The following is an 11,672-nucleotide window of genomic DNA, read 5'->3' on the forward strand; positions in this document are numbered from 1 at the left end:
AGGGTGGAAGAACATCATGTGTTCCACGATGGAGACCACAATAGCGTCTTCGGCTTGTATGTATTTCTGTAACGGCCATAAGTTGGTATAAGTGGTTTCAAAGTCCAACATGGTACCTCAGCGGATAGGAGTCATTGGAGAAGATGTTTCGATTGGGCAAGTAGTTTTCAAGGAATAACACCAAGTCTATTTTATCACAAGACTATTGATGTGTATGCTTGTTCATAACTATAAAGACATCTTTTGGTAGCTCACGTATGAGCTACTGATTTAGAGTACACTGATATTAGGCAATACTTGATGTTGAAATCTGTTGTAGTTGTATGTGAATGGATGTCTACTTCTGTGACGCAATAAATTCGATGTGGAGCTCGAAGGGAGCTAGTCCAAATATGGAAAAGAGAGGCACGTGCCGCTCCCCACCGAAAATCGTGGACCCCAGAAAATGGAAAAAAAGTTCAGCGCCTAAAGTTCAGAGTGATTCTTCTTCCACTACCGCCACCTCGTGCAAAAAAGGGCTTTCGTATTTCCTTCATCTCCTTCTAACATCACTCCCGCTGATGCGGCATGCTTATTATGGTCGGTGATTTCTATCAGTCAATACCTCAACACATCCTTCAATCAATGGTTATACCTTGAACGTCCCGAGACATTCACGGACCCTATCCTGTTTGTTGCCTGAGAGACGCCACCACTTTTGAGCGAGAAGTCCCCCTCCCATCGATCGAGCCGCAGCGCACAACGAACGAGACCCGATCGAGTTTTCAGCACGAACTGTATTCATGCGCCCTTTTACTCCAACGACCAGGAAACTTTCCGGTCCTGCTACGAAGAACTCGACGCCTGTCCGTTCTATACTCAAACCCGCGTCCGTTTTGGGAAGGAGAAAGGCCGAGCATGCTGGTCTCAGCGATCCGTTAGAAGCCCCCGAGAGTCCTACGAAACGTCGCAAAGTCATATTCGACGATATCCGAAACGTGACGTACGAGGTCGGTGGAAGGTCAATGGACGAGGTGAAGCTGGAAGTCAGGACTGCTCTTGAGGAGCACCTGAGAGGAAACGATGGTCAGTATGACACGCTCAAGGAGCTCTTTGCCAGCGACAAGCAGCGATACCTACCGCCTGTCGTCGGAGAAGAAGATGATACTTTGAAGCCACATGAGCTACAGGTCTACGTCGTAGCCCTCACCTCATGCATTCCCATCCTTAAAGACAAGGCTTGCAACGGCCTGGTTAAAACCATCTTGAACTGCTCCTGGCTAGGGCGTGATGACGCTTTCGTCAAAGTCTTTACCCATTTCCTCGCTGCCCTGGTCAGCGCCCAGGGTTCTTATCTGTCACCCGTTCTGACAATGATGGTTGAGAAATTCTCCGATAGCCGGTCCGACGTTTGGAACGTCCCGGATTTTCCTGAAGTCAGCCGGGAGACAATGCGCGACAGATTGCACCGCACCCTGCAGTTCGTGCTCCAAATGTTTCCATCCGCCGTTTCCGTGCTAGAGGGTCTCCTTGGCTCCAAGTTCCCGTACCAAGATGGGTCGTTACGAGTCCACATGAGTTATGTGAATAATCTGCTCCGCGTCAAGGATTATCGCTCAGAGTTGCGCGACGAGGTGTTTGATCTCATTATCAACCGAGTAGTAAAAATCGACTCCCAAATGCAAGTCGACCTGGAAGACATAGATGACGAGAGAACTGCGTCGGTCCTGTGGGCATTGCGAAAACGCACAAATACGGAAGACTGGGAAAATAACGACGACGATGACGACGACAGTGACACAGAATCGGTTGACAGCGACGATCCCGATTACGACCTAGAGGCTGCCAAGATCAAGTCCATCAAACAAAACGTTGAAAAAATGGACGCCATTCTTGATACCCTTTTCCGCGTTTACACCCCCTACTTTGCCAACCCAGCCTCCGATGGAGCCTTCGACATGTTCACTATCTTGTTACGCGAATTCGACCACGTGGTGCTGCCCACCTACAAGTCTCGACACACACAATTCCTCCTCTTTCATTTCGCTCAGATGGATGATCGTCTTTCGGACGCGTTCTGCGGTCAACTTATTGCCACAGCTTTCCAGAGCAACACGGCCAATTCTACCAAGCAAGCAGCTGCATCGTATCTTGCCAGTTTTGTCGCCCGCGGCGCCCAACTCCCCAAAGCTCTCGTCCGCCAGGTCTTTGAACTCCTACTTCATCACCTCAATGTTTATCGCAAGAAATACGAGCCCTTGTGTCGTGGGCCAGATCTGAGACGATTTCACCCCTACTACAGCCTTGTCCAGGCGACACTCTACATCTTTTGTTTCCGCTGGCGTGATCTTATTGTTACGGCGCCTGAATCCGTGGATCCCGAAGACCCTGCGTCTTACATCGGTCAGGAGATGGAGTGGTTGGGATCATGCAGGAAAGATCTGTCTGCGCAAATCTTCAGCAAACTCAACCCTCTGAAGGTCTGCTCTTCTGGTATCGTTGAAGAGTTTGCTAAACTATCACACCGTCTCAACTTCATGTACATCTATCCTCTAATCGAGAGTAACAAGCGCATTCGCCTGTCGCAATATCTGACAGCGACTTATTCCACAGGAGGAGCTCTCCGAGACGCTGGGTATGATATGCAAGATGAAAGCTTCCACCAGCTAGACCCTTACTTCCCTTTCGACCCGTACCAGTTGCCGGTCAGTAAGCGGTGGATTGAGAACGACTATTTAGAATGGCAATCGGTTCAAGGGCTGAACGCTTTGGAAGACGAAGACGACAGTGACGATATGGATGATGACGATGAACTCGACGCGGATGAGTTCGAGGAAAGAACGGCCACGGACAGCGACGGCGACGACGATGAGTAGGAAGGGTTTCGAACCGTGGGTTTTACGAAGTGGTGTCGATTTATGATTTCATTAGCAAGGCGTTGGGGTATTTGTTTGATTTCAAAAAAGGCTTTAGCTATACCCGAGGGATTGGGATTATGATAGGTATGCATGAAGCTGTTGTCTGAAGGCTCCCATGAGTCAAGAAGGAATCATGATGAATTCTTTTTTAGATAGTGAGCCTATAGGACGAGAGAAGAGAAAAGAAGAGATTCATGAAGTAATGTCTACATTTATTCTAATTTAGGAGACTCTCTGTTTGTAATCATTGTGTTTATTTCTTTCATCTCCGCGGAAATGATGAACATTTGTGACGTAGGACATGGATGGATGGCATCCATTATCCATTCCATGTAATGGAATAGAAGTGCTGAGATACGCCTATAGGCCAATAGTTAGAGCCGAGATGCCCCTCGGATCAGGCAGAAAACTCAGCTCGTGAGTGGACTTGACTCTTTCTGACTCTTTTCTCCAAGTTGCATAATTATCTATCTATTTACTAACGTATGCAGCTAGCTGACAATAAGCCAACTGGTAATATTATTTCCTTTTACTTTTTCTTCCTTTCTTCCTTTCTTCCTTCCTTCCAACGACTTTTTGTATTCATACATCCATGTCTGGCTATTTTTAGCTCTGGCTCCTGCTGCTGCTACGTCTGCTTACTCACCTCTCAAACTCAAACTCAAAATCCAACCAGTTTGAGAGTCATTAAAAGTGGGCAGATCTCGGAACTTAAACATATCTACATACATACAAAAAGTCCTCCTTTTTATACTCAATCATTATGGCGAGTTCGGATCCAAATCCAACAAAGGAGAGGCCCTCTTTTACCCAATTTCTGAAAAAGACGAAGCAAAAGGGAACCGCTTGTGAAGGACCCGAATGTGTTGTTGCTACTACGCCGCAGCGGAGAGGGCGGAAGAGCAATGTTAGAGCGAGTGAGAGCAGTGAGTGTAAGTATCTGAGTTGCTTTGTCTCGAGTTTTTGTCTTGTGATATATTGAATAGTCATGCCTTCCCTTATCTCAGTGCGGTCTCTGTTGCGTGCCTTACCTGTTCTATGCCCTTCAACTCAGAGACTAGATTAGATACCCCCAAGACATCGCTGTCTCACTATGAACGCGCAAGTTGACCAACACCAAACTAACGCAACCTCAGCGCCAGAGAACAGCAGCGAAGCATCACCGCAGAAGCCGCGCAAGTCTCTCACCGCTACTGAAAAGGCAAAGCTTCGTCGCACCCAAGTACGAAGAGCTCAGATCCAACACCGCCAACGCAAGGCAGAGTACCAGCAGCAGCTCGAGCTCGATATCACTCACTTCCGTGAACTCATCGCCTTGACCGAGTTTGAATCGGAACAGTTCAAAAAAGATAACACTTCTATCAGAGCGCTCCTCGCTAGCCAGGGTATCGTGGTCCCCAAATGCAACTCAGCTGGTTGCTCCGTACGCCCTGCCGTTGCCAAGGATGTTGTTGCTAGCCGTGATGATGCTTGGGTGGATGAGACACTAGGTGTGAAGCCTACGGAAGACCAGAACTTGCCCCAATATGATCAGGACGGTGGCGAGCTGTTCGCCAACGTCAACGTCGACGATATTATTGTCACTCTCAAAAAGGATGATTCAATGGTGACACCTGCCTTCAGTATCCGATCCAATGAATCGAGTAGCAACACGACAAGCCCTCCTCCACCTCTGCCAGATCTCAACCTAACCCCAGATGAAGAACAAAAGGCCGTGAACTTCATCCTCTCGTAAGTGACAACTCAACTACGGAAATACCACATAGATTCACTGACACGTCACAGCCTTGAACATATCTGCTGGGATCACTTCTTTGTCGGTGATTACCCTTCGCACTCTCACCTCTCCAACGACGAGCCAAAGGGCCATACCCTTATGGCCTCTTCTCTATGCATGGCCAACGCGCCCCTGGACGTCTTTGGCGACCGCAAACTGGTCTCGTCCGCAACATCTTGCCACAACCGCCGTACTCTCGGTCTAGATCCTTACGTACCACCCGTCCACCTAGAGTGGCCATCACCTCGGATATCACTCTCTTCTCTCTACGGTTTAGCCCAAAGTCTTAACCCTGGCGACCTAGAAATCACGCCCGTCCAGGCCTGGTTCGAGCTTTCCAATCGCTTCGACAAGAGTTTACTGCTGGAAAGATTAGACTTGTTAGGTACGGAACTCATGGGTGTTTCTAAATGTCTCGAGTTCGGAGCTGTTATGGAGAGAGATTCTTTTGAAAGCGTCGTGGCAAGAGTGTATGGAGGTACACTGGAGGAGGCCATGGCTTCCGCACTCTTACTCGATCAACCGACTAACAACGTTTGCAATATTGCTTCGGGGGGTGCACGGGGTAGTTGCTTTACGAACCCAGCAAGTTTCGTGGGATATGCTCAAAGCCGATGCGCGTAAAGCATTACATTAAGGTTTAAGGGCTTGTGTTTTTATTTGTTTTGTCTTGCTTTGAGGAATTGAACGGAGTCGCAGGAGAATACCGGCAGGCGTAAACTTGGAGATGCTTGAGCGGTTTCAGAGTATCGAGTGGTTGGTTATATACCCTCTTCATAACTTATCGTCTTTCATGGCGTCAACATATGGGAAAGACAGCTTTTTCTTTTGTTCAGATCACGGCAGCTGGAGCAGATAGGTCGCTAGCAGGGAGCAGATACTCCTCTATCAAATCAAATCTATTTCTCGCTTTTGTACGTAATTACTATTCCTATAGTGGTCTAACTATACTTCGCTCATCGAAAAGATCTCCCAACAAGCTCGAGATGCATGCCTCTCTATCAATCCGTCCCATTGCATAAGTAGACTCGAACGCGAAGATACTGAGCTGTCCAAAGAACGGCCGGAGCACCTTGGCTACTAATTCGTCTTTTCTGTCAAGACTGACATCATCATTGATGCCTCCTGGTCCAAGTAGCGGCCTTCGAGATGAACCCTGGGCTACAGGGTTTACTACCGAAGAAGAGTGGAATCCCGAAGCGGTCACCGTGGCGCCCAGCTCGTCGGAAAGCTCGTCGACCAGAGCAACGGGCTGATACGTAGATGGTCGATATACAGCATCGATAGTGTCAGTGATAAACAACCACTCGTGAAGCTGGAAATCGTCTGGCGCAACGCATATCAGGAGATCCAGCAGCTTGCAGGCCTGGAGAACCGAAGCGTTGGTGTAAGTGTCAGAAGCAGCGCTATTGTCAGGTGCAGCAACGGAAGAGATAGCTGCATGGATCTCAGCGTTTACTACTGGCCAGAGCATGCCCAGATGAATCGCACTGGTTCTGAGAGCAAGTGCACGGAACACCATGTAAATATCTGCTCGGGTAGTTGACGATGGCGAAGATGTCGATGAAGCCCCAAGAAGCTCAGCCAGCTTTCCAAAAATGTCAGACAAATCCGAAACAAATGCGTCTTCGGAGCTTGCGAGAATCAAGGTCGCAATTCTTCGAAGATTTAGTTGCGTCTTGCGATCAGCTTCAAGGCGAGCCGACGTCGCTCCAACACCAAACACAATGCCAGCTGTCGATGGAGCGCTGATGCGGCCTACAATTTCCGGCATCTTCTCTTTGTCAGTGAAAGTCCATTGCTTTAGCAATGATAGCCAATCGTCTTTCACAAGATCCAAATCCATTCCGAAGAACTTAGGGTCGTTGAAGGCGTCTCCGACGTCCTTCTTCCAGTTCTTTTGGTTATTATGAACTCGTGCTAACTCATGAAGAAGACGCATGGTGTTTTTGGAGACTATTTCGGGGAAACCCTTGGCCCTGAGTGTTGGTCCGATAACATTAGTGGAAATAGTTGCCGAGGCTGAAAGCACTCTGTCAGGTTCGACCAGAATCTTTGATAATTTGGGAACGATGCCGGCAAGGATAGAAACAACTTCATCTGGTCCTTCGCCGAATCCGTTGAGGGAGTTGCCGGAGTCAGATTTGGGAATGCCGCTGCTTAACGTTGCCGGATCAGCAAAGGCCATAGGCCTTGTAGTGAAAAGAGCAGCAAGCAAACGGATAAAAGTGTCCTAAAGCAATGTCAGTGAATAATATCAGGGTAAGTGAACAGTTTCAAATCCTACCCCTAGTTCCTTTCGCATTCTTCTTTGTTCCCCGAAGTTCGTGTTGTCAACCTTCTCTCCTAGAAGAGCAGCAAATTCAAGAAGGTTGGGCAATGTTTGTCTATGAGGAAATGGATTCGTCAGAAGGTCTTTCAGGAAAGCCATGCAGTCCTGCCAAATCTCGTCCATAGCATCATCATCCAATGTCCTCGTGTATTCCACTAGGAACTTGACAAGATCAGTGTCTTGCAAAGAAATTGTCATTGTTGACTTAGATGCTGGATCGGCGTTACCCACGCTCGTGCGTCGGTAGATCGCGTTGAAGAGAGCAGGGATACAGTGCTTTGGTCGACATGCCTCCAACGCGGATAGCATGTTAAAAACTTGGCTTGACTCTCCTTCCTCGGTAGATTGCTTCCAAGAAGCAATGACAGTCTCGAGACATTCAAGGTTCTCCGCAGCAAACAAGTGCTCAAGCAACCTTCTAGAGCGATTGCGCATGCGCAAGGATGTATAATTGAACGACCCAAAAGAGCCCTGATCCTGTTTAGTTGAGTCGTTACCCTGGCCCCATGTCCAAATACTGTAGCAAATGCGGACCGCATCTTGGAAAGCCAGATGAACAGTCAGCCGATCATTTGCCGTAGCGCTGCGTGACTGAGTGCTGTCTGACTGCCAAACATTTGATACCATACTTCCAAAAAGCGATTGAGGTTGGTCTGGGCCCTTAACCACCTGTATCCGAGCCTCCTCACTCAAAAGCTGTTGATGTGCTCTCGCCAGAACCTGCTCAAGGCCATTGAGCAGAAAGATCAATGTGGACTCGGGGGATTGTTTGTCACTGCCAAGGGACAGAGCATTCGAGTAGAACGTCTCCCTCAAGTTGGTAAAAGTCGTGCCTATTTCTCTGCAGAGGGTCTCGACCAGAGGAATGACTACCTGGAAAATAGAATCTGAGTATAATGGCAGGCACTCAGACACGAAAGCAACCCAGCTATCGAGGACTGGCCGGCTACTGGACGAGCTGAGACCGTCTTGAAGACATTGAAGAAGCTGAGGTGGGGGTGTCGTAACCGGTCGATTTTCCGGTGCTGATATCGATGGCCTGCTTCCTCGAGGATCAAATAACGATTGTCTCCGTTCGGATATAGGAGACGGAGGAGCTTCAGCGGGGGCAATGTCTCGAAGCTTTAGCGTATCATAAACCGCATCAAGCAAGAGGACTTGTACATATGCATCAGAACCTTGAAGTGACTTTTCAAGTCGCTCTATTAACACACTCTCAAGCTGCTGGACTGATAGATGAGTAGCAAAAGGGCTGTTGAGAAACTTGTGAAGAAGGCTAAGAGCGTAACGGTAAAGTTGGTTGACACGACTCTCGGATTCTTGAGTGGCGGTTCCGGTAGGGTTATTCGTTATGCATCTTATGCATACGCTGACGAAGAAATCCTGCAAAGTCATCTCGTGTTCTTCACCCCCAGCTGTTACTGCGTTAGAGTGTAGTTACGTGGTAAATAGAGGAGTGACTCACAGCTGATCTGTATGTGCTGACCGTGAAAAGAAACATGCTTAGATGCCATTACATTCCATGAGATCTCCCCAGCACATGCTAATATGTTGGATAGGGTCCGCAAGTAATAAAGAGCAAGATCCAAATCTTCGTCCTCGGACAATGACATCGACACTTTGCCATTCTTCGTATCACTTTGGGTGAGAGTTTGCAAAAGGGGTATCTCGGATAGCTTGGAAACAAATATCAAGAAAAGCCTGTGAAAGGTTAGTCGAAGAGTATTTTCGAGAGAAGGCAGAATGTATACCTATCGATGCCTAGCATTGTGTTCAGCCATGACTTCACCGTCATATACAGTTGGGTCCGATCATCCTCCAAGGCATCGAGGATGAGGAATAGAGGCTGCGTAAGCATAACTTCGTAATTATCAGCTCCAGCGATTCGAGGCAGAATCTTCATATCATGTATCGGCGTTTTTGAACCTCGCCGCTCAGTTGGGGCATTATCCTGAAGGGTATGTGACCATAACACACCCAAAGCACGACCCTTGTCTACGGGCTCAACACCATGCAGGCGAGACGTGCTTTGCGCGATGATTAGACTAGACAACGCCGCTTCGATATCGCGATTAGATGTTGTCAGAGCTGATTGCAGTTGCCACAGACCTCTGACTGCTTCTACGTGGTACTTCGGCTCTGACGCCGACAGGTATGTCCAGGCGTGCCGAACTAGAGGAGGTATCAGGCTTGAAAGTTGATTTGTCTCGATCCTCTCAGCGTAGTATAGCTGAGTCGATAGTTGCAAAATGGCCGAGAAAGAAGAAAATGCCATAACATCTGGTTGCTCAAGAAGGTCATGCATGAGCTTCAGGAGCTGTATCTCCTTAACCTGGTACGTCCTGGGAGTTTTGTGAACAGCCAGAACGAGAAGTCTGATACAAGCGTTGAGGTCAGTCTCAGAGGACCCCAAGCCTTGGCAGACAAACTGGGCAGCTTTCTCCAGAATGGTCTGTCCTACAGTCAAAGCATTGAATGGTGGCGGGCATGTCTCAACATTACCCTGCTCATTGACGTAGAATCTCTGAGATCTTTTCAATATCTCGCCGTTTGAAGGCAGGGCCGAGTTTCCGCTCTTATCCCTTGCGTCTTCTGTCATTTCGGGAAAGACTCTTTCTGGTATTAGGTCCAAAAGCGAGAGAGCGACGCTCTGTGCCTGGCTAGACAGGGAAATAAGTTCTGAATCTGCGCTATCGTGCGACGATACGCGCTCCTTGAAATCTTCCAACATAGCCAGAGCAGCCAAGCAACACAGAGGAGCATGAATTGTAACCATTTCTTCCTCCTTGACATTGAAGTTGGCTAAGATGAAGCTTACTAGTGAAAGCTTATCTTTCCGCTCGTGTGCGTTAAGAGATCCTGGTCCCAGAGCCTGCGCAAGAAGCCCAGCGATCTCACCGTAAATAAGCCCGCTCTCAATACCATCGAAGAAAGTGCTAGCACTTGGTAAGATCTCGTTGAACTCTGATTTGCTCGAGGCGTGATCTTTGAAATGTCGCACACTTTCGATCATAGGAAGAAAAACTTCAGGTACTACCAGACCTCCAATTTCCCACCTGTCCATCAACGAAAGACATATCCTGTAAGGCTTAGCACGCTCACTGGCGGCATTGCGAGGACTGCTCTCGATCATTTGTAAGATAGCTCTTGTTAGGGGGCGCAGTCCGAAATCCTCAAAGTAATGGGTTCTTGAGGCCGCAAAGCTATGTTGATCTGCGGAAGGACTGCTTGGGTTCTCATTACTGTTGTCATGCTCACCTATCGGTTCAGGTCCTAGCAACCAGGCCCACAAGCGTCTATTCAAGCTCATTTCGCGCCGAGTGACCACACCGATAGCGGCTTTAAGTAGCAGTTCCAGGTCATCTTGTTTGACCCGCGACTGAATAACATGAGCGTTCAGGGGAAGATGAGAAACCAAGAGGTCCAAGAAACCACGCTGGATGAGTAGCTGCTCATCCGAGAGACCACTCGCAAAACAACGCAGCAAGAGGCCTGGCTCAGGGGATGTCACCATGTTGGCTAGTTTGCCTTTAGTGTCATCGTTGGCATCGCTCTGTGTTGACGCTGTCTTATTCTCGTCGGGGGCAGCTTGAGGCCCTAATGGTGGCAAGAATCGTATCAAGTATGCAAGTGCACCGGAGCGACGACTCTGGCTAGTTATCGAGGCTAGAAAAAAGCATTGCCAGAAGAATTCATCGCCTGAAGAATGTTGGTCGGTGATCGCTTCGCTATAAGATGGCCTGATTGCATGCTTGAAACTCTCAACTAGGCGCAGTGTCCGTTCGAAATCCTCACTCGTTTCTTCTTCTAACCCTGGAAGCAAGGCGAGGATGATAGATTTCATTGCTGGGCGAAGCGATCGAGGGTCGATGCCGAGGAAGTGACGTTCGAGGAGATCGAGGTATGGTGCTCGTACAGACAATGAAGCGAAGGAAAGGACTGTAGCCAGACCTGGTAAATATAGGGGAAGATCCCTTGACAGACCATCTTTTCCAATGACTGAGAATACCAGACTGTATAGTTCTAGTGCCTTTTGATGCACGCCGGATGGGAGGGACGGGTTAAGACATTGCGAGAGTCGTTTCGCAACAGTCGCCTTGGAGGGAATCGTATTGACTGATTTCGGACGGGCTTGCAGAGCCTTGAGTCGATTAGCCAACATTCTGGGAGTCATAAGGTTTGAGGATGAATTGTACTTTAAGGAGCTTGTTCAAGAACGATATGTAGTCGGCCCATTCTTCTAAAGCAGTTTCGAATAATACCAGTGCTCTGTCAACTCCGTGGGCATATTTTCGATATGATTTGTCCTTGATAGCATAGTCCTCTTTGTCACGAGTCAGAAACCAAGCCAATTATTCAAGGTAACAGAAGCGCATACATACCTTCACCGAGCTGATTCCTCCATTGCCGTGGAATGGGAGATTCTCGACCTGAACTCTCTGGAGATACTGAGCGACGACCAGACCCGGGCTCGAGAGCCATGGCTACTAAATTTTACAGTGCACAACGAAACGAAGGACATCAGGTTACTTGCAGTAACACAGAAGCATCAAAAGGCATCGCTGGAGAGTATAGAGCGTAACAATCTTTCTGGCAGTTCGAGTATGAATAGTCGTAATCACAGGCAAGCGCATTGATATAATCGATGGAAGGCTACGTGGAGCAT

At 48.3% G+C, this 11,672-nt stretch overlaps 3 protein-coding genes across 3 annotated transcripts; 2 read left to right on the top strand and 1 right to left on the bottom strand.

Moving 5' to 3' along the window:
• The first annotated feature begins 491 nt into the window (after positions 1–491).
• On the top strand, positions 492–3,123 carry B0J16DRAFT_337742 (RNA polymerase I-specific transcription initiation factor RRN3). The gene has a single exon (XM_046127382.1). It carries the CDS (start codon positions 783–785, stop codon positions 2,853–2,855), a length of 2,073 nt encoding a protein of 690 aa, XP_045984577.1. The 5' UTR covers positions 492–782; the 3' UTR covers positions 2,856–3,123.
• A 134-nt stretch (positions 3,124–3,257) lies between these two features.
• B0J16DRAFT_337744 (uncharacterized protein) lies at positions 3,258–5,552 on the top strand. The gene is made up of 3 exons (XM_046127383.1): positions 3,258–3,829; positions 4,034–4,628; positions 4,683–5,552. Exons 1-3 carry the CDS (start codon positions 3,661–3,663, stop codon positions 5,296–5,298), a joined length of 1,380 nt encoding a protein of 459 aa, XP_045984578.1. The 5' UTR covers positions 3,258–3,660; the 3' UTR covers positions 5,299–5,552.
• Positions 5,553–11,621, bottom strand: B0J16DRAFT_302260 (Dopey, N-terminal-domain-containing protein). Its single transcript, XM_046124627.1, has 6 exons — positions 11,389–11,621; positions 11,203–11,330; positions 8,758–11,147; positions 8,472–8,707; positions 6,962–8,421; positions 5,553–6,907 (listed from the first exon to the last, which is right to left on the bottom strand). Exons 1-6 carry the CDS (start codon positions 11,486–11,488, stop codon positions 5,606–5,608), a joined length of 5,616 nt encoding a protein of 1,871 aa, XP_045984579.1. The 5' UTR covers positions 11,489–11,621; the 3' UTR covers positions 5,553–5,605.
• Positions 11,622–11,672: the final 51 nt, after the last annotated feature.

Source organism: Fusarium flagelliforme (genome assembly GCF_020744385.1).
Source record: "Fusarium flagelliforme strain FIESC 12 MPI-CAGE-AA-0113 chromosome Unknown B0J16scaffold_3, whole genome shotgun sequence".
In the NCBI taxonomy this organism is placed as follows: Eukaryota; Fungi; Ascomycota; class Sordariomycetes; order Hypocreales; family Nectriaceae; genus Fusarium; species Fusarium flagelliforme.